The sequence below is a fragment of the Bactrocera tryoni genome, chromosome 4 (assembly GCF_016617805.1).
Source record: "Bactrocera tryoni isolate S06 chromosome 4, CSIRO_BtryS06_freeze2, whole genome shotgun sequence".
Classification (NCBI taxonomy): domain Eukaryota; kingdom Metazoa; phylum Arthropoda; class Insecta; order Diptera; family Tephritidae; genus Bactrocera; species Bactrocera tryoni.
The window spans coordinates 50,271,592-50,291,257 of record NC_052502.1 but is presented as its reverse complement, the minus strand read 5'-3'; the positions used below and the strand labels follow the sequence as shown (position 1 = coordinate 50,291,257).

At 38.8% G+C, this 19,666-nt stretch overlaps 1 protein-coding gene across 1 annotated transcript; it reads left to right on the top strand.

The window, feature by feature from the left end:
• Positions 1-4,313: 4,313 nt before the first annotated feature.
• Positions 4,314-4,845, top strand: LOC120776025 (cytochrome c oxidase subunit 6C-1). Its single transcript, XM_040106471.1, has 2 exons — positions 4,314-4,659; positions 4,725-4,845. Exons 1-2 carry the CDS (start codon positions 4,472-4,474, stop codon positions 4,843-4,845), a joined length of 309 nt encoding a protein of 102 aa, XP_039962405.1. The 5' UTR covers positions 4,314-4,471.
• Positions 4,846-19,666: the final 14,821 nt, after the last annotated feature.

The window sequence follows — 19,666 nt, the reverse complement described above, 5'->3', positions numbered from 1 at the left end:
CTGACAAGATTACTGTCGAGATTAGAAAATTTCAGCGAAGTTGCTCTTATTTAGAGAATACAAATTTACATACCCAATTCATAGTTGGCGAAATCCTGTTTTTATATAAACGTTCGCAAAAGTAGAAAGGCAGATGGAACTGAGGTAGAGATCACTCATTAATAGACTTCAAAGTTTCGCGCTGAAACTGTAGCAAAAAATGTGAATTTTCATTTTTGTTTTTTTGTTTATGTACACGAAGTGCAGGAATGATCTATGGAAATTCTCTCTTTTCATCCGATATTTTATTACAGGGTAATAGGACTTATTTTCTTGCGCCGCCACTGTACTTGGGAGCGTGTGCGCTCCGACTGGATTCAGTAGAGGGCGTTCCTAGCTAACGAACGAGTGGCTGATCAGTTGCCTCAGAGCACCTGGAGAGTCAGGACAAATATTTTCGCACGACGGCTTTCTGTGATTGGTGTAAGCCGAAAATGCAACGTTCGTTAGAGCAGAGGTACGCGATTAAATTCTGTGTGAAACTCGGTAAATATGCAACAGTCATGTTTAATACGCTTTGGCAAGATGGTGTGTTTCGGTGGGACCAGGCCCTTTTGGAGGGTCGAGTGGAATGAGCAAATCCATAGTGAAAACGATACTCAATGTCTTTTTTGACTTCAAATGCATCGTCCACCATGAACTTGTTCCTCCTGAACAAACTGTCAATGCCAAGTTTTACGTGGTTCCGACAAGACATCGCAGCTGATTGGAAGTTGCACCACGACAACGCTCCGGCTCACACCGCCTTTCTTATGAACAGCTACCTAAAAGAGGCTAGCACCGAAACGCTTCCGCAGCCGCCCTACAGCCCAGATGTGGCCACTACGGACTTTTTGTTTCCTTGCCTGAAAAGGCGGATGAAAGGGGATCCAAGCAGCATACACCGCACCTCGACTCTCAAGGCTATTCTGGAAAATGCCTTCTGTGACGCCATCAATGTTTGGAAATCGCGCTAGCAACGCTGCATCGAGGCAGAAGGAGCCTATTGTGAAAGTTCTTAAAGAATTAAAAAGGGGAATATTTAATTTGCCAAAAACTCTGCCAAAATTTTTTTTGATAGGGAGCTCTATATTTAACAGCGAAACCTTTAAAAATTAAAGGTGATCAAAAAAGTACGTTGAGGGTACCAGCTTCAACGAACCCTGATTTCGAGACTGTTAAAGGAGTACATCAATGAATCCTTTATGGAAGGATAAATCCACTTATAAGTTAGAAGATAATTCCTGTGTTCCACATAAATGTTATGACAGCTATTAGCTTCAGTTAAAGAAAAACCCAGACATATAAACCTTGCTATATGATTAATTTGTACCGAACCAAAGGATCTTGTAAGTGATTGTTATTTTCGTTGGACTCAACTAAAAAGCATAACAACCAAAGCGAACACACTACCCAGTATTCAGAGCTGCATGTGCCAAAGCCTCTAAATCGACCAGAAAATCAGAATTCTACACCGGAACTTGTTCTAAGACAGCACGATAAAGTATATGGTGATCCAAGGTAAAAACTGTCAACTTGAATAGAACCACACTTATTGCCACAAAGATTTAAACGGAAAATTTGGGTGCCGTGAGTGATGAACAAGGCGAGAGGTTCCATCAGAACATTTCTTTAATCGAAAGGGAAGTGGAGTGCAGGAATGCTGACAGATTATTGTTGGAGACTTAAAAACAAACACTTTGTATAAGCCTATAAGTCTATATGAAGCAAAATTTTCTTAAGCTTAAGAACATCTGTTCGAGGGCGAGCTAAAGTGAGAAGACGAAATATCCTCACACAGGGTTGTGCGCTGGGTTTGGGACCCGCCACGTAAAAATCGCCCCCAATGAAAAGATACCAACTGCCTCGGATGAGAGAGCGCAAGTTTGGTGTGGGATTCGTGGCAGAGGCATGGACGATGACAACAACTGATGAGTCGACGTTGCGAGTTTTCGAGAGAAAAGTTCTGCGAAAGAATTATGGTCCTTTGCTCGCTAGCCATGGCGAATACCGCATTCGATGCAGCAATGAGCTGTATGAGATATAGTTCAGCGAATTAAAAGACGCCCGCTACGCTGGATAGGTCATGTCGTCCGAATGGAAAACACTCCAGCTCTGAAAGTATTCGACGTAGTACCCACCGGGGGAAGCAGAGGGAGAGAAGTCCTCCACTCCGTTGGAAGGACCAGGTGGAAAAGGACCTGGCTTCGCTTGGAATCTACAATTGGCGCCACGTAGCGAAAGGAAGAAACGACTGGCGCGCTGTTGTTAACTCGGCTATAACCGTAAGCGGTTTCCACGCCAATAAAGAAGAAGAAGAATCAGTTCAAATCCAAATACCAAATAAAGTATTTTTATAGAAGTATAGAGGTAATGATCGAAGGACTGGTCAAACCTTTGATTTTTGGCAAAATGCCGAGTTCACGGAAAAAGAGGTGATCTAAAAAAATCCTGAGAAAATATCGCACCGATCGGTTTAGCTGTTTCCGCACCGACTCTAAAAACAGCATTGAAAAAAATAACACACGTAAGGACGAGGATACATATTTTAGGATGTCAACCATGTTACCGTGTCGGTAGGGCTGCTTAAGGGACTTTTCCTGAGTGAATTTGGTTTTCGTGACTTAAGTAATTTTGGTGATATTTACATTAAGCCACTTAGAGGGCGGGTGCAGCCCACTTATTAAAATATTTTAACCCACAGGTGTCCCTTGTCACTGCGATCCCCTGTGCCAATTACCGCTCCTTCTCTTAATTTGGTGCTTAGTTTTAGCACTGTATGGTTCATATGCAATACCAACCCAACTGTCTTACGGTACCGAAAAACATGTGTACCATGCTTCATTAAGATATCTCAGTTTCTACTCAAGTTACAACTTGCACAGACGGACAGACAGGGTCGACAAGACATCGACTGAACTAGTCTCTTCATCCTGATCATTTATTTATACATAACCCTGTAACTAATTTGAATAGCTTTAGGTGATACAAACAACCGTTAGGTGTAGCACATGTTGCAAGAGTACAAAACTGTGTTGAAAGGTTTGAGAGCCGATTAACAAGATACGGTCCTATGTCCAAAACTCTTAGCCGGATCACCTTTAAATTTTCGAATATGCACATTCGATTTTCAAGCAAACACAAAAATAGTTTTTATCTTAAATACAATGTCTCCGGATTATTAGATCCGACAATAAGTTTTAACGGGAATTTGTACAATATAATAAAAAATATAGTCCTGGGAGTTGTTTCTATAAAAAAATATATATATATTTGAAATATAAAGACTTTTTTACAGTTTCCACACAGATGCGGGTCTAAAAAATATATAAATATAGGATATTATGTGAAGCCTGATTTCTAAACCATCCATTCTGGTTTATAAAATAAGTGTTCTTGAATTTGCAAAAATGTTTCCCATTTCTAAAAAGAATTTACAGTAACTATAACCGGGATACTATATCTTTTATAACAATAGCTTATATAACTCTTCACAGAAAGTTCGAAATAACATTACGTATATAGAAAATGTAGATAGTAGTTGCTGTCCGATTTTGCCTATTTTCTTTGAAAACTTCTTTACTCTGCGAAAGTCATATTCCAAATTATTCACTCACGTTTCATCCTCTCTCCATAAAATATAATTTAATGTTACCATAGTGGGCTTTTTAATTGGTCTGATGTTTCAGGACGTCTCATGAGTTTTAAAAAAGTAATACGAGGTGTCTAAGGAGCATCAGTATGTTAGAAATGTAGATTTGTATAGGAATGATGTGCACCTTTCACAACTACTTCATCGACCAGCACTGCTATTAAATCATCTTTCTCGCCTTTTTACTAACTGGATCACGTTCTGATTTATTGACATACACAAGTATTATATTATTCTATCACTGCATTAGCCGATAACAGCCATTAAATGAGAAAAAGTAAATATTTCCAAAAATAAAACATGGAACATTCGATTTAACTCACCAACAAACACTCCAAATTGATGGTTTAAGACTCTGAAAATAAAAAAAATATAATAACTAAACTTAATTGTTAACAATTTTTGGAATTATAGTATAAGTAAGTAAATGTATGAAATATAAACAAAACTTATTTGAGACCGAATTATACTGAAGGGGTAAAGTACGCGACGCATACCCTTTTGCTGACTGGGTTGCAACTCTCCAACTTTACTTCTAATTTAAAAATTGAAAAACAAAAGAAACAATAAAAAAACTCTAAAGACACTTGTCGCCTTAGAATTTGACAGCTGAAAAATCAACGAAATAAAAATTCTGAAAATTTATTTCAGTTGTACAATTTTTTACAAACAGGCCTAGAGAAATTTCGCAATAAAAACGTGTTTTTGAAATCAATATAAATAATAAATAATTCATTAAAAATAAATAGATTCGCTTTGTTTTACTGCTAACTGGTACACGGTAATTCAACTCCACATAATATGTCAAGTACGTTGAAGTCCTCGAAGGCGAAGCCACCACCAAAGCTGCCGCCGCAGCTCTTTTTTAATCACCGGCAAATGGCGCTGCGTAATATTGGCGTTGCAGTCGCCTCAGCCCTGTTCGCTGCTATGGCATTCAACATACTCCATAACAAGCCCCGCAAGAAGAAGTATCGCGACTTTTACAGGTCTGTCACCTATAATAAGCTCCTGCTATGAAAGGTTATGAATATTTTTTTCGTTTTGAATTTAGCAATTACGACCCGCAGAAGTCATTTCTGCGCATGGCGGAGGGCGGTTACTTACACGGCTGCCCACCTTGTTCTTTGAAGGAGGACGACGAAAATGATGCCGATAAGAAGAAGAAAAAGTAAATTTCAAACAAGTTTCCTAAGGAAAAGAATGAATTGTAATAAATGATTACTAAATATAAATATTTTATATAAAAAACTCGCGTTTTATTTTTATAAAAATAAGAGTTCTTGTTCAGTTAACAGTTAAAACCAACGATTTAGCAGGTGACAATGCCTCTACAAGAATATTTTTCAGTTGGCCAATGTGGGTATCATATACCGAATATTTATATTATTTTGTACTTCGTATTTTTGAGCAGGCATAGGCACCCTCAGACGTTCTAAAATATTTCTAACATTTCATACTATTCCCTCTTGCAAGTTCTCACCTCATTTTATTTATTTTAAGTACAAATAAGTGAACTATGGAGCCATGTGTAGAAGTTCACGCAAGTGAAGAAAGTTCCCATTCTCTTGGGAGTGACCAGAAACGATTCTTACACATATCGTACAAGCAGCTCATAGCTTCCGGTCTTAGAGCAGGTATCTTCTGCGTAGCCAAAACACATCCGTTTGAAGGCGAGCTAAAGTGAGAAGGCGAAATATCATTACCCAGGATTGTGCCCTGGGTTTCGGACACGCCACGGAAAAAGCATCCACAATGAAAATAAGAAAAGAACTGATAAGGAGCATGCATCTGCTTCTTTGTAGAATATGGTGGACGAAAGCATGCCGACGATTGGAATTTAAGTGTGCTCTGCCAATTTCTCTTAAATGTAGACCTTGCGCCTCCGTGGGATTAGCCACCACAACATCGCATATAAGGTTGTATTGTGTGAAAGACAAAAGATACAGACATAGCTAAAACGACTCGGCCCATCACGCTGATCTTATAAATGGATACATATATTTTATAGGATCTCCGACGTTACCTTCTGGGTGCTACAAACATCGTGGTATACTTAATATACCTTATTCAGAGTATAAAAAGTTTCGAGAGAATTCTACACTTTTTGTTCGACGAAATTTTATATCAACTTATTTTGAGGGTCCATGTCTCATTTGGTTGTACCACTATACGCTACTATATTTTACTTCGCATCAGAGAAAACTATATTAAAATCATCTTGGAAGAAGACCGAAGAGGCTAAATTTATTATATACTGAGTTGATGTCAACCAAACGATCGGAATTCATTATATTAGTGATATGATGGTCTTAATCTCTCTCCTAAGCTCTAGACCAATTTCATTCACTAAACCAATAATATAATTTTATAACCTTACAAATACGTGTCTACTTAATTTCATAAAAATATCAAACATTTTGACCAACTTCGTTCAAGTCATTCATTATATGGGTTGTTTTGTTGGCGAAGAAAATCTCGGGCTAAATGCCTTTATTTGGACATTGCTCAGATATACAGGAAAACGTATTTTCAAGAATTTTTTTTTCAAATGTGCAAATCACACACTGACAACTTATTCTTCATAAAGTTTGTTAGAAAAACGACAATCATTATTTGAAGTATATGGGAGTTGGGGTAGTGTCGACTCGATTTTGTCTATTGTGAATACTACAAGTATTAACATGTCACATGTTAATAAAATGTTTCCCGGGTTTCATTAAGGTAACCCATATACATACCATCGCTAATCATATGGAGTAAAGTCAGCTGGATGTTCTAAAATCCGAATATTCTTTATATGGGAGCTAAATCAAGTCTAATTCGGCCGATTCTATCGATTTTAGACTCAAAGATACACTGTTATGAGTAAAATACATTTCATTGTGTTAACTCACATATTGGTCGATATATGAGGTATAAAGTCACCCGGAAGTTCGAAAATGTTTATTTTAGGTACATATGTGGAGTTAAGGGAAGTATTGGTCCTATTCAAGCCATTTTTGATACACAACTTTACTATTATAAGGAAAATATTCTCTCTGAATTTCAATTGACCGATATTTTCGCTCAAAAGCCAGCTATAGATATTGAGGTCCATATAGTCGGGACTTAGAAGCTTGAACAGTTTTGCTTCAATTTGAAAAATTTTTGGTCACAAGGCTACATACACTAAAGGCATAATGAGTATAAAATTGTATCCCATTATATTTATTGCTTCTTGATTTGTATATTGGAATCAAATGGAATTTAAAATTGAGCTATATGGGAAGTAGGTATGGTAGAAGCTTGCCACGTACCAAATTCACTTGAAATCAATAGGACGGCTCCCGATATGTGGAATTTCACCTTAAAGTGCGCGGTACCATGTCCATCGTCCAATTGAATTGTGCATTTGGTTATTTTAGTTTGAACGGTTTGTGAGACTTTTTAACAATTTATATCACACAATTCCTTTACTGTATATTTAATCGATCCTAACTATAATTGACTAAAAAAGTGTAAGGAAATAAGAAATCTATAAGGTCTTATTGCAATTATATTATTTAAAGCTTTACCTAATTTTTCGATCCTGTGATCTTAATAAAATAATTGCAATAATAGTATATTTTAGTACTTTACATTTCATTTCATGTCTTTCAATTTTTATCAACTCCGTCGCAGCAGCTACTTATTAGAGTTTGCGAAATCCGTAGACAGTTCCATATCAATAGAAAAACTAGCTCGAAGTATCAACAGAATACAATAAATGAATCAATTGAACAAAATACCTGTAAATCCCAACCGCACATGTGGTAGAATGCGGAAAAGCAAGAAAAGTGAAAGAGAAATTCGTGTGTATGTAACAGTTATAGATATTTTGACCTTTGATACATTGTCTTTTAATGCCTCTTACAGATGGCTACAATATTACCGCGCTTTAACTACATATGCCGGACTTATGTAAGTTGCCGTTTTCTAGCAGCTGTTTGCTAGTTTTTGTGAAGTCTAAGAAATTTTTGCGCTTTGGTTTTCAGTCCAGAGCTCCCGGAATGGCGATAGCGCACTTCAATAACTCTATCTACCTAGTTATATTATGTAAGTACCATATAAAAGTGTATATCATAATTTAGACTACTTAAAAAATATATTATAGATATAGATAAACTTATATATACATTCCCACCTACATTCACGCAAGATGTGTTGAAAGCAAGCAATAATCGAACGAGCATTTGACGTGTAAATAGTTGAGCACACTTGAAGTATTTGCCAAAAAAAAGTAAGTCAATTGATAAAAATCTGTGATTCGTCGAAAAACTTTTAACACCGAATTGAAAAGTTTTCACAACACAGTGCAGAAAAATAAAATAAAAACCAAAACTAGGAATTTGTGAGACCGCATTGGTGTTATGTTGGTGGGAAAATTAAAAGTGATTTTTTATTTATTTAACAGTAAAAAGTTTTCGACAGCAATCACTGTGGTATAACATATGTTTACAATCCTATTTTCGGACTTAAATTGCTATGTATCCGCCGTTGTCAGCACAAAGCTGCTTAACGAAAAATGCGCCAAGTGGACGAGAGATGTTTTCTTACTAGCAGAGATATGTTTTATTTCTTTTTGTGCAACTAAAATTGTGTTGCTGAAAAATTACAGACTTTCGTACTTGTGTGTTTAAATAGAAAATAGACTTAGATTAATTTCAGTGAATCATCCCCTAAGAAGTGGAATTGATCATGCTTGAGGTTCTAGGTACAGACCTTTGTAAACTTGTTTAGAAACTCCTGTAATTAGATATTTGATCTCGGCAAAGTACCTCGAACCTCACAGGACCACTTTCGATTTACTTCTACCGACTACGGAAGTGCTAGTGACTGACTAGTGTTAACAGAGCCCACGCTTGACTACCTAGTAGTAAACGATAGGTAGACATCCGTGCTTCTTCTACTCGTTCCCATTACCAGCTGGGGCTGAAGTACCTAACCTAGCAAGATCATCAGCCTTGCAGTGAAGAAGTCTGAGACTGGAAGTCATTTTCAGCAAAGGAGCATAGTTGAAATGGTTCACAGTGCACTACACTTGCTGAAGAAACCCTCTCTTTGAACTCTCATTACACTCTTCGAGAACGTAGTATTTTTCAGCGTCTTCCACCGCACAAAAATTCCTTAGAGCATAATAGGCTTCACTAAGGTTTCATAGAGGCAAGCAACTACTGGTGATCAGAAACACCAACTTTTAGTGGCCCCTCTGCATCAAAGTATGCCTATCATGATCTTTTCTCGATATTGCGTTTTCACGAAAGCTTTATTCTGTCAACAGATCGTTGACAAATTCCCCAGAATGAGAGGCGTCCTGGATTTATTTGCTAGTGTTGGGAGAGAGACTCCGTCGCCGAGTACTGTCATTCACTCCGGTGGATGAACGTCTAGCCACAATCCGCATCAAAGCGAAGTTCTTCAGCATATGGCGGATTTCCGCCCACGCCCAGACGGAAGAAAAGGACGATCAGACCAGGGTGGGTAAAAAAGATAGCGGCCTTGAATTGGCTAAATCTTTTCTAACAACAACAAAAACATTCCGCAAATGCGTGAATAAGAATTCGATACATCTGGCGTCCCGGTCTTCTAAAGTCAAAAAGTAGATACTTCCGTGGACCCCCAGATCTTCGAATATGTCTGCCCACACAACCAACATGTGTGGCTCGGCAAAATAAAATCGAGTAACCCGCAATATGTGCTGCCAATGAAATTTCTTCGATTTGTCTAAAAGACAGATAAGAACCCTGCCCGCTAGTTAATTCTAGTACATTTTTTTACCTCATGTTGCAAAGCAGCAAAAAAGACTAGTTCTTTCGTGTCATTAAGCACAGACTGCTAAATTGAATCGGATATGTAGCACTTGTTGTACTTCCGTCACGTGCACTGATCGAAATTTATTTGTGGCGAAGTTCCATCCAATGTTTACCACACCACGACATTAAACATCCAAGCTTGAGTTATTGTGCAGCAACTCTCATTCACTCAATCACTACTTCGTCTTCTAGGCAGCGACAAATTCCATTCACTCACAAATGAAGGCACCGCAGACAAGTCAGTGTTGGCGGACAGTGAGCTGGTAAGCGTAACCAAGATAACCAGAGCAGGACCCACACATGCCACACAAGCAATATTCGCAGCATTCATAAAGTGAGTACAGCCTAATGGACACACAAAAACAACAGCAAATACTGAACACTCCAGCAAGCATATGAACTGGAGTAAATGTACACTTTAGCCGCTCAACCGGCTCCTCCATCATTAACCGCCTACCAGCGCCCAGAGTCAAGGCTATTCGGCTCAGAAACTCAGCTGGCGCGGTTGGTCAACTGTTAGTGTTGTACAGTGAGGCTGGACTACTGTAACGGTTGTGCGCTTCGCTGCTTGTTGGCGGCTGGCGCTTCGCTGCTTGTTGGCGTTCTGTTCTAACTTTGGCCATTACTCAATGTACATATGTCCTTTGTTTTCACTGATATTGCTTTTGTTCTCCTCTTTTTTCCTTCTCTCTCAGTCAGTAGTACAAAGTGTGTGGAGCGTGTAGCTCCACTAAAAAGCTCGCTGTAGAAAAGGCCTCATATAAAATGGGTATGCTGACTATATACATATACATAAATATATGTGTGAATCAGGACAGCATATCGAATGTCGTTCCAGCACATAATGAAACGCTGAGCGAAGTAAACATAGAATTTGCAAAACCAAAAACTTGGTCAAGGTTGCCATTGTTCTCATACACTGAGCACAGATCACGGTATGAAGGGAGCGAGAGCGGAAGAGGGTTTCCTCGGTGAACGGATGTGCAAACATATGTAAACATAAACGCGGTTTTGTCCAAAATCAAGTACACAAGTGTATAACGGTGCATTTTTGTTTTCTATTGAGCGTTTTTTGTTGTAGTCGTGCATTTGTGTAAATATGTCTCTGAGTTCGGCTCCCAGCGCCACCCAAATTCTATGTGTTGCGTTCAAAATATTCTAACAAACCAATTACAAACCATCATTAAACTATTTTACATTTATTCGCTTATAGAAAAAGCCATTATTATCAGCTAATGGGTCGAAATTTTCAAGACTCGTTCGCTAGCTATACAATGACATGCTGTTCTTAGGAAAAATGAGGAGGCAACCCTATGTTTGAGTAAAAAATGTTTGAAAAAACTATGAATGTAATTGCAGAGGTGCATAATTTAATAACATACCAAAGAAAACAAGGATGGAGTCATGTGTAGAAGTTGACGCAAGTGAGGAAAGTTCTCTGATCGCCATTCACTAGGGAGTGGCCAGAAACGATTCTTTTACATATAGCTCAAGCAGCTCCCGACTTCCGGTCTTTGACCATGTATCTTCTGGGTAACCTAAGAACATCCGTTTGAAGGCGAGCTAAAGTAAGAAGGTGACATATCCTCTACACAGGGTTGTGCGCTGGGCTTGGGACCCGCCACGTAAAAAACGCCCCCAATGAAAAGATACCAGCTGCCTCGGATGAGAGACCCTCGATTTGATGACGACCACAGCAAACGAAACAAGGATTATGATTTGAGGGCATTCACCTGTAATCTCTGGTCCTTTAATTAAGAAAGTACCGCTGCCCAGCTGGTTGCCGTCCTCGTTAGAGTGAAGGCTGATATCACCGCCGTCCAAGAAATGCGATGGACGCGACAAGGACTGAGACAAGTAGGTCCTTGTGGCATTTACTACAGTGGCCATATAAAGGGGGTGAGAGAGAGACTCCGTCGTTGAGTACTATCATCCACTCCGATGAATGAACGTCTAGCCATAATCCGCATTAAATCGAGGTTCTTCAACATAACGCTGATTTGCCGCCATGCCCCAACGGAAGAGAAGAACGATGGGACCAAAGATGCCTCCTATGAGCGCTTGGAGCGCACCTATGAGAACTGCCCCCGCCACGATGTCAAAATCGTGCTTGGTGACTTTAACGCCAGGGTGGGAAAAGAAGGTATCTTTGGCACGACGGTCGGTAAATTCAGCCTCCACGACGAAACAACCCCAAATGGATCGAGACTGATCGACTTCGCCGGGGGCAGATATATGGTGATCTGTGGTACTAGATTCCAGCATAAGAAAATTCAGCAAGCTACCTGGCTGTCTCTGCATCGAAAAGCCACCAACCAGATCGATCATGTTATTATAGACGGAAGACACGTCTTCAGTGCTTTAGAGGTGCGTGCGCTCCGAGGTCCTAACATCGACTCGGACCATTATCATGTTGCAGCCCAGATTCACACCCGCCTCTGCAAAAAACGCACGTCAACAAACACAAGGAAGGTTCGACGTCGACAAGCTGCAATCACAACAGACAGCCGAACGATTATCATATTGTCCAAATGGACGAAAATACTCCAGCTCTGAAAGTATTCGACGCAGTACCCGCCGGGGGAAGAAGAGGAAGGGGAAGACCTCCACTCTGTTGGAAGGACCAGGTGGAAAAGGACCTGGCTTCGCTTGGAATATCCAATTGACGCCACGTAGCGAAAAGAAGAAACGACTGGCGCCCTGTTGTTAACTCGGCTATAATTTATTCTGCACTAGTTTCCATTTACAAGCTGACAGCTCTATTTGAAAATAATGAAATAAATTTAAAACTTCTTGCCTTAACATAAACATTTACTGCATAATTTTTGGGAATTTCATTTTTCTTAGTTGGCTACTATATTCCAAAATATTTTTAAATTTAAGAACTCGCGAACTACAATACCTGGCCATCGATTTACGAACAGGCAATATTTTCGAAAGGTTTCAAGTTTGATCAGCAAAAAAAATAAAATTTTGATCGAAATTTAATTTATTTCAGCTCAGAGTATGCTCCCCGTTCGTAATTCGATGATCAGGTTTTGTATTTTGATAATAACTCTTTTAAACGGTTGTTTTTCACAATGAGAAACGTATATATAATATCTTCTCGAATTGTATTTATTGATACGGTAAAACGAATTTCTAAACCAAAATAGCAACGAGGCTGACTCCCATTAAATGAGATGGATCAAACGCCATAACTAAATTTAATACAACGAATCGCATTAAGGAGCGGCATCTGTGGTTTGAAAATCTTTAAACAGTATTCGTAGCTCACCCTCTAAAAGGTTTAATGTACTTATCTACCAAACCATTCAAGCTTTGTCAAACAAATTTGCACAGGACAAATACTTTGAACATCAATCGGATGATGACCCCGTCCACTTCCCAATGGTGTTTTTACAAACAACTAAATCAATAAACAAATGCGATAGAGACATAAAGTTTTACAAACAAAATAGTAGAACAGAGCTTAGTGGAAGTTTGACGATGGGCGCGGCGCCGCCCACCTTACGAAAAAATTACTACCTGAACGAACCAAATTTACATTTTTATCCTGAAGTGTGAAAAGGGACGAAATAGGACCACCTAGCCACCATCTAATATTACACAATTATCATTTCCATCTCATTCTTTCACTTTCCAGTACTCAATAAAAGCACCAATGAAATTATCGAGTTAAAACCAAATAGCGCCTTTAAGGTATGCCATCTCAAGTTTAAAAATTGTCACAAACAGACCATAACTGTTTAAGCCCCCATATAGTATATCGAAAATATGGTTCCCAGTAGCTATGACTGAATTTCACTGAAAGTGTCGATAAATGTGAGAGAATCCTCACCGGATAGTATGTATGTATGTTAAAAAGGGGTTTAATCGAGTCAACTCTAATATCAAATATATAATTTTCGAACTTCCGGCTAACTTTATAAACCATATACATATATGTATATGGATACATACATACATATATATATAGTATATATTTTCATAGATTTTTTAATACATACCATCTATGAAAATTTTATAAAGCCTTACTTAAAAAGCCGAATATCTCGAGAAGTATTAATGATAGCGATTTTAACCTCGGACCTTTTTTGTAGCAAATAAAATTTCCTACAAATTTGTCATGTACATTTTTTTATAACTCTTTTTATTTACGAGATATCGGGAAAATCGGGTTTAGAGCCCCGTACTATTTACCTTGCCGGTGTGAGCTTCGACTTGGTCGCAATGAGCAATTTTGTAGAATATTCAATTGTGAGGAATATGTGTCTAAGGTCAAAGCGATGCCATAAGATACCTCTGAGCTGTTGGAATTTAAAGATAAAAAATCATGATTGCAGTATATTTTTAATGGAAAATTTTTACATGCCTTGGTCCTGTTATTAAGGGCTAAAATTGTCAGGGAACTTTTTTTAGGGTTTTTCCAAGGAAATTTCGTGACGGGATTGAAAAAAATTAAAAGTTCAAAAAAAACAGTACGTCACAGTGAAAAATCAGTCCAGTTGACTTAAAGCTGTTTGATTTAGTCAGAAGTGTTTTAAATTTTTTTTCATAAATTATATGATATATTACGTATATAATTTTTTATATTTTTTTTTCGAAATTTGAAACATTTAGATTAGTCACGCCAAATACCAAAGTATGAAATTCAAATTGAATATAAAACCAAATTCTCTAAATGGTAAAAGAATGTGGCACCAGCCAGCATTTTTGTGCGTTCGTATTAAATATTTTGTGACATTTATAGTTAAAAAATCATAAAACCGGACACGAAATGGTATTTTGAACGCCACGAGTATTTCAGTGCACCAACAAATAAATGGACCGTAGACAGAGGCACAAATAACTGTCAAACTATGCCGATGTGTGACAACGTCGAAAAAGCTTCACACACATGCACCCGCACTCACTATAAAACAAGTGTATATGTGTGTGTGAATAGTCATTTATGGAATTTTTAAAATTGAAAACAATTAATTACAAGGCTTCGAAATGACAACCTATGTGCAGCAAAGTGGCGTGGCGCACTGTGCAACGCGAGAAATGGAGGAAATGAAAAATTCACAGAGACGTTAACATTTTAATTAAAACGAATGCAATTGCGGAGCAAAAGCGGCAAATCAATTTGAGAATGCCGCGCAATATAAACATATTTATGTCTGTATAAGCGAACATATATTTTTTATCACTTATATGCGAGTGAGTTTAAATCTGTGCGACAGACATGATGTATGTCACCAATTATCGTTGGTTCAATACAATACTTGAAAAAGATTACAAAGATAAAATAACAGCAAAGGATATAAATAACAAGGGTGTTTTAATAAACAAACACACATTAAGCGGAGGAGAAGACAGGAGTGCAATATAATATTTTTAATGTGGAATACCCCCATATAAAAGTAATGGTTTCGTTAGTTGACGCTGACCTTCGAATGGAGCAGGAATACGTGTTTCCACTCACTTCCTTCGGTAAATTCGCTGTCTATCTATCAAAGAGAAGACAACATGTAGTCAGAGAAACTCCGAAGTGATCTACATCAAGGAATATAGTTATGAATGTACAAATGACTGAGAGAATGTACAAATGAGAGAGACTGGGACACTTGGTAACACTCTCGCCTCTTCAATATCATGTGAGAATTATTATGAGTTATTTTGAAAACAGGTGACTATTATTCGAAACTGAGGAAGGTCTCAAAAAGCTACGCTATTCCAAGTTGAGTACTTCAAGGCTCGATTCTAGGCCCGCTTCTATGGAACCTAATGGGGTGCTACAGAGACAGCAAAGGAGACAGCACCCCATCATACATTAGATTCCATAGAAAGAGGCCTAGAACCGAGCCTTGTGGCACAAAAGCCGTTAAATTTATTGCATACGCCAACGACCTTATTATGGTAGCAGTGGCTAAACACCTAGATGATATCCGAAGCAATTGCATAGAGTACAAAAACGGTCTCCGCCAGTGGTTCTCCTGAATGACTTTAAAACTGGCTGAGCAAAATACAGAAGTCTTGCTCATAAGTACTAGAAAAGTGGAGGAAAGTATATATCTCACCATAGCGGAGTATGAGATTCAATCACAGCCACAACTAAAATTTCTGGGAGTAATAATAGACTCAAGGCTCAAACTTAATGATGACATAGAATACATTGCAGGTAAAGCGAATAAAATCCTAAAAGCCTTATCAAGAATGGTGGCAAATAAATGCTGCGTGCGTTCCAACCGGCAACTTTTACTCGGAAAGGTAATGAGATCGGTTGTAAGATATGCGGCTCCAATATGAACCCAGGATAAAGCATATGTCTGACAAATAAGCACAGTGCCCAGTCTGTGGGTACTAAGAGTTATCAGTGCTTTCCGAACAATATCAAGCGATGCCGCGGAAGTACTAGCCAGCATGGTGCCCATTGACATCCAGGATGACGAATACGAGCAGCTATACAAGTTATCAGTGCCGTCTATACTCGTAGGAGACAAAATAGAAGAGACAGCCAAAGCTTAACAATATGGCAGCAGCGGTGGCAAACCTCACTCACAGGACGGTGGACCCACAGCCTGATACCAGTCAGCCATTCGTGGATAGTCAGACGATGAACCACCTAACTCAAATATTAAGTGGTCATGGGTGCTTTGGAAACTAGCTGTATAGATTCCAGCACGACATCAATCGGAATTGTCGAACGTGTTTAAAGTGCTTGGAAGACTCTGAGCATGTATTCTTTTACTGCCCTCACTTTTTAAGCACAAAGGAAAAACTTAAAACTATACTAGGTTAGTTTTATCGGATTAAAGTTACGCATTTCGGCTTTTGATGCTTCCTCCTACTTAAAAAAGACACTTGTAAGCGAGGGTCTAAAGATGTTTCTTGAATAGCAAAGATTATTTACGTCCAATCACATTGAAATTAAATAAAGAATTTTTCAGTGAAATAGGAGTTTCTAAGCCATTCCTATAAGAACCATTATTTTTATTTTTTTTCTAAAAGTAGCTTCTGCCCTTAAGTTTTAAGCGGTCCTCCGCATGACGTTGGATATAGTTCAATAATTAAGTCGGTTAATGGAGAAAATTTAGCTAAGAAGTTCTTTCCTCTGGCCGTACTCTTTTTTGATTTTTTCAGGTTTAAAAACAAAAAGAAATCGTAGCCAACCATGTCGGCTCTTTTTCAAAAGAAGCTGTTTGGTTTTTCGAACTGGATAGATACCTAATTGGGTAAAAAAAATCGGTATTGTGAGCTCTGCGAAGGTTTTTTGCATTCGCCAGGTATGATAGCGACCACCTCTCCAGCTAAAGTCCACTGTTTCAACTGATCCATATTTAGTCGATAGTTAAGACACGATAAGTAATATCCAGTGCATTACACTTACACGGCCTTAAACACTGATTTCATGGAGGATATGAGATACCTACGGTTTTAGCTCTCTCGCAGCCTTTCAAACGATGATCTGGCAATACGAGATCAAGAACTTTTCACACATTTTCCCCTTTTGTAGCCGTTTTCGAGGTTACTAGCAAGGCTTATCAAAAGTCGACGTGCGATCATGTTGAAACTCGAATCCATTAAAGAAGAAGAGTTACCATATACAATATTATTGTTATTAATTTTGAATATTAATGAGATATCTTTCAATAAAAAATACGAATTTTTACTATACTCAACTAATCCGTTGACACTTCTTTCTCATGACTCAAATATATATAACGCCATTGCTTTCCAACTGTATTCAACTTCTGCGCTGCTCTAATTTTTCCCATCAAATTTTAATTAAGTTCACATAGTTTAATTTAATTCCTGCCAATCTTCTATGCATAATCTGGGGAATGCAAATTCGTACTCCAAGTAAATCGGATTTAATTAAATGCGAAAATATATTTTATTATTTCATGGTGTGCATGGTGAGTGCATGCGCTCTTCATCCAATTAATACTTCCAGCCATTTCCTCAACCTCAAAAAAACACAAACAAACAAAAAAAGCAAAATGAACCACAAATACCCACAGAGTTTTCAAAATAAATAAGGAATAGCTAAAAAATAAACAATAATACTAATTTAGTTTAGAATTGTATGCAGGATCAGCTTGGATTGAACTAAAATTTAAATTAGAGTTTTAATAATTACAGTTATGGTTTTGCGTGAAATTGTTTTCAAAATACACAAAATGAAGCTGCATAAAATTCATACTTTAGTATCGTGATAACTCTGTGGTGGATATGTGAGAAAAACTCTTATATGCAGTAAAATCCATATTATTGCCTTCAAAATATGCCAAATACATGCAGATCAGATCAAAGAATAATCCAATTTTCTATACTCTGTTTATAAGTAAGTCTCGGCTGAGGTCAGAGCATTCAGCGAATTTTCGTTTTTTCGTTTTCGGCTCATTTGAGTCATAGACAGACTTGACAGAGTTACGCGATTAAATTTTGTGTGAAACTCAGTAAATCTGCGACAAAGACATTTGAAATAATCAAGCAGGCTTACCCAGATGTTGCTTTAGCAAAAAGTGGTGTGTTTCGGTGCGCATGGTCTTTTGGAGGGCCGGGAAAAGGTCGCTAAAGGATGAGCAAATCTAAAGTGAAAACGGTGCTCAATCAGTCCACCATGAATTGGTTCCTCCTGCACAAACCGTCAATGCCAAATTTTACGTGGAAGAGACTCAAACGTAGGTTCAATCGGGTCCGTCAAAACATCGCAGCCGATTGGAAGTTGCACCACGACATCCCCCCTGCTCACACCGCCTTTCTTGTGAACAGCTACCTAACCAAAATCCCAACGCTTTCGCATCGTCCTACAACCCAGATGTGGCTCCCGGGCCTTTTTGTTTCCTTCGCTGAAAAGGCCGATGTAAGGCAAGCATTTTTAGACAACAGGGGGGATCCAAGCAGCTCTCTGGGCTATTCCGGAAAATGCCTTCCGTGAAGCCTTAAATGCTCACTTTTTTTAATTCTTATTCCACAGACTCCCCGTGCTACTGCGATCCTTTGTACCAAATAACAGTTTTCAATCTCAATTTAGTACTTAGCTGCGGCATTTATAAATTTTCGAGGAAATGGCGTATCGTGGGCATGACAGTGGTCCGATTACGCCCTTCTACACTCATCCTAATTTTTTGCCTAGGAAAACGTGTACCAAGTTTCATTAAGATATCTTAATTTTTATCCAAGTTATGACTTGCACAGAGGGACAGACGGAAGGACTAATAGACAAACACTTCCTCGGATTTCAACTCGTCTCATCATCTTTTAATATTAATATATGCACATACATAGTATATACATATAATCCTATCTGCCATAAACCGGACGGAGAGTTCTGTTCCCCGCACACAGTGTTCTGTCCTCCCGGACGGAGTGCCCTGTTCTACCGAATTTGGGCTCTCTAGCTAAGCTCTAAGCTGCCGCGCGGATCGGCGGGTCGCGGATAGCCGAACGGGCTATAGTAGCAAGTCAATTGCGAAATAAGTTTAAATGAATAAGCAATCCCCGACGATGAGCGGTAGGAGTGGAGAGTCCGGCATAAAAGCTGGCAGATCTGCTGAAGCTTCTGTGATTGTGGCAAATCTACGCCGCCTCATAGAAATACGTGTCCCCCTAACATGTATGGGCATGATGAACAATAAAAATCTAGGCGCATCAAACCAAAAAAAGGCGGCTTCCTGGTCAGCGCTTGTTTACCATGTTAGGTGCAGCCGCCATCAAGAACTGGCGACGAACTGTTAGTCCCTCAAAGTGTTGACAGCGGCCTCTCTGCTGGCTGGACTGAGAGGGAGATATGAGATATATCAGGAACCAGCTCCTTCGGGCTCTGGTCAAGGAGTGTGGATAGGACACAGCAGTAGTACCCCACATCGCCCCGCCCGAGCGCCTGTCCGTCCGTGCTTTTTAAGACTGGCAAAGCGAAAGACAGGCCTCAGGGAGTAGGAGCAGTGTCCTCGAGTGTACACCCGTTCTGTTAAAAAAAACATTTGGAGATTAGCAGAGAAATAAAAATAATAACAACAACAGCAGCAACATTTTTGGGATCGTAGGAAGCAACAGCCTTGTAGGCTTCAGTAATGGTGATAACAAAAGACGACGACTACGGAAACAGACAACTTGAAGAGAGCACCAAAACTGTGTAGGTCCCCGCTCAAAAACCTTCCTGTTAACAAAC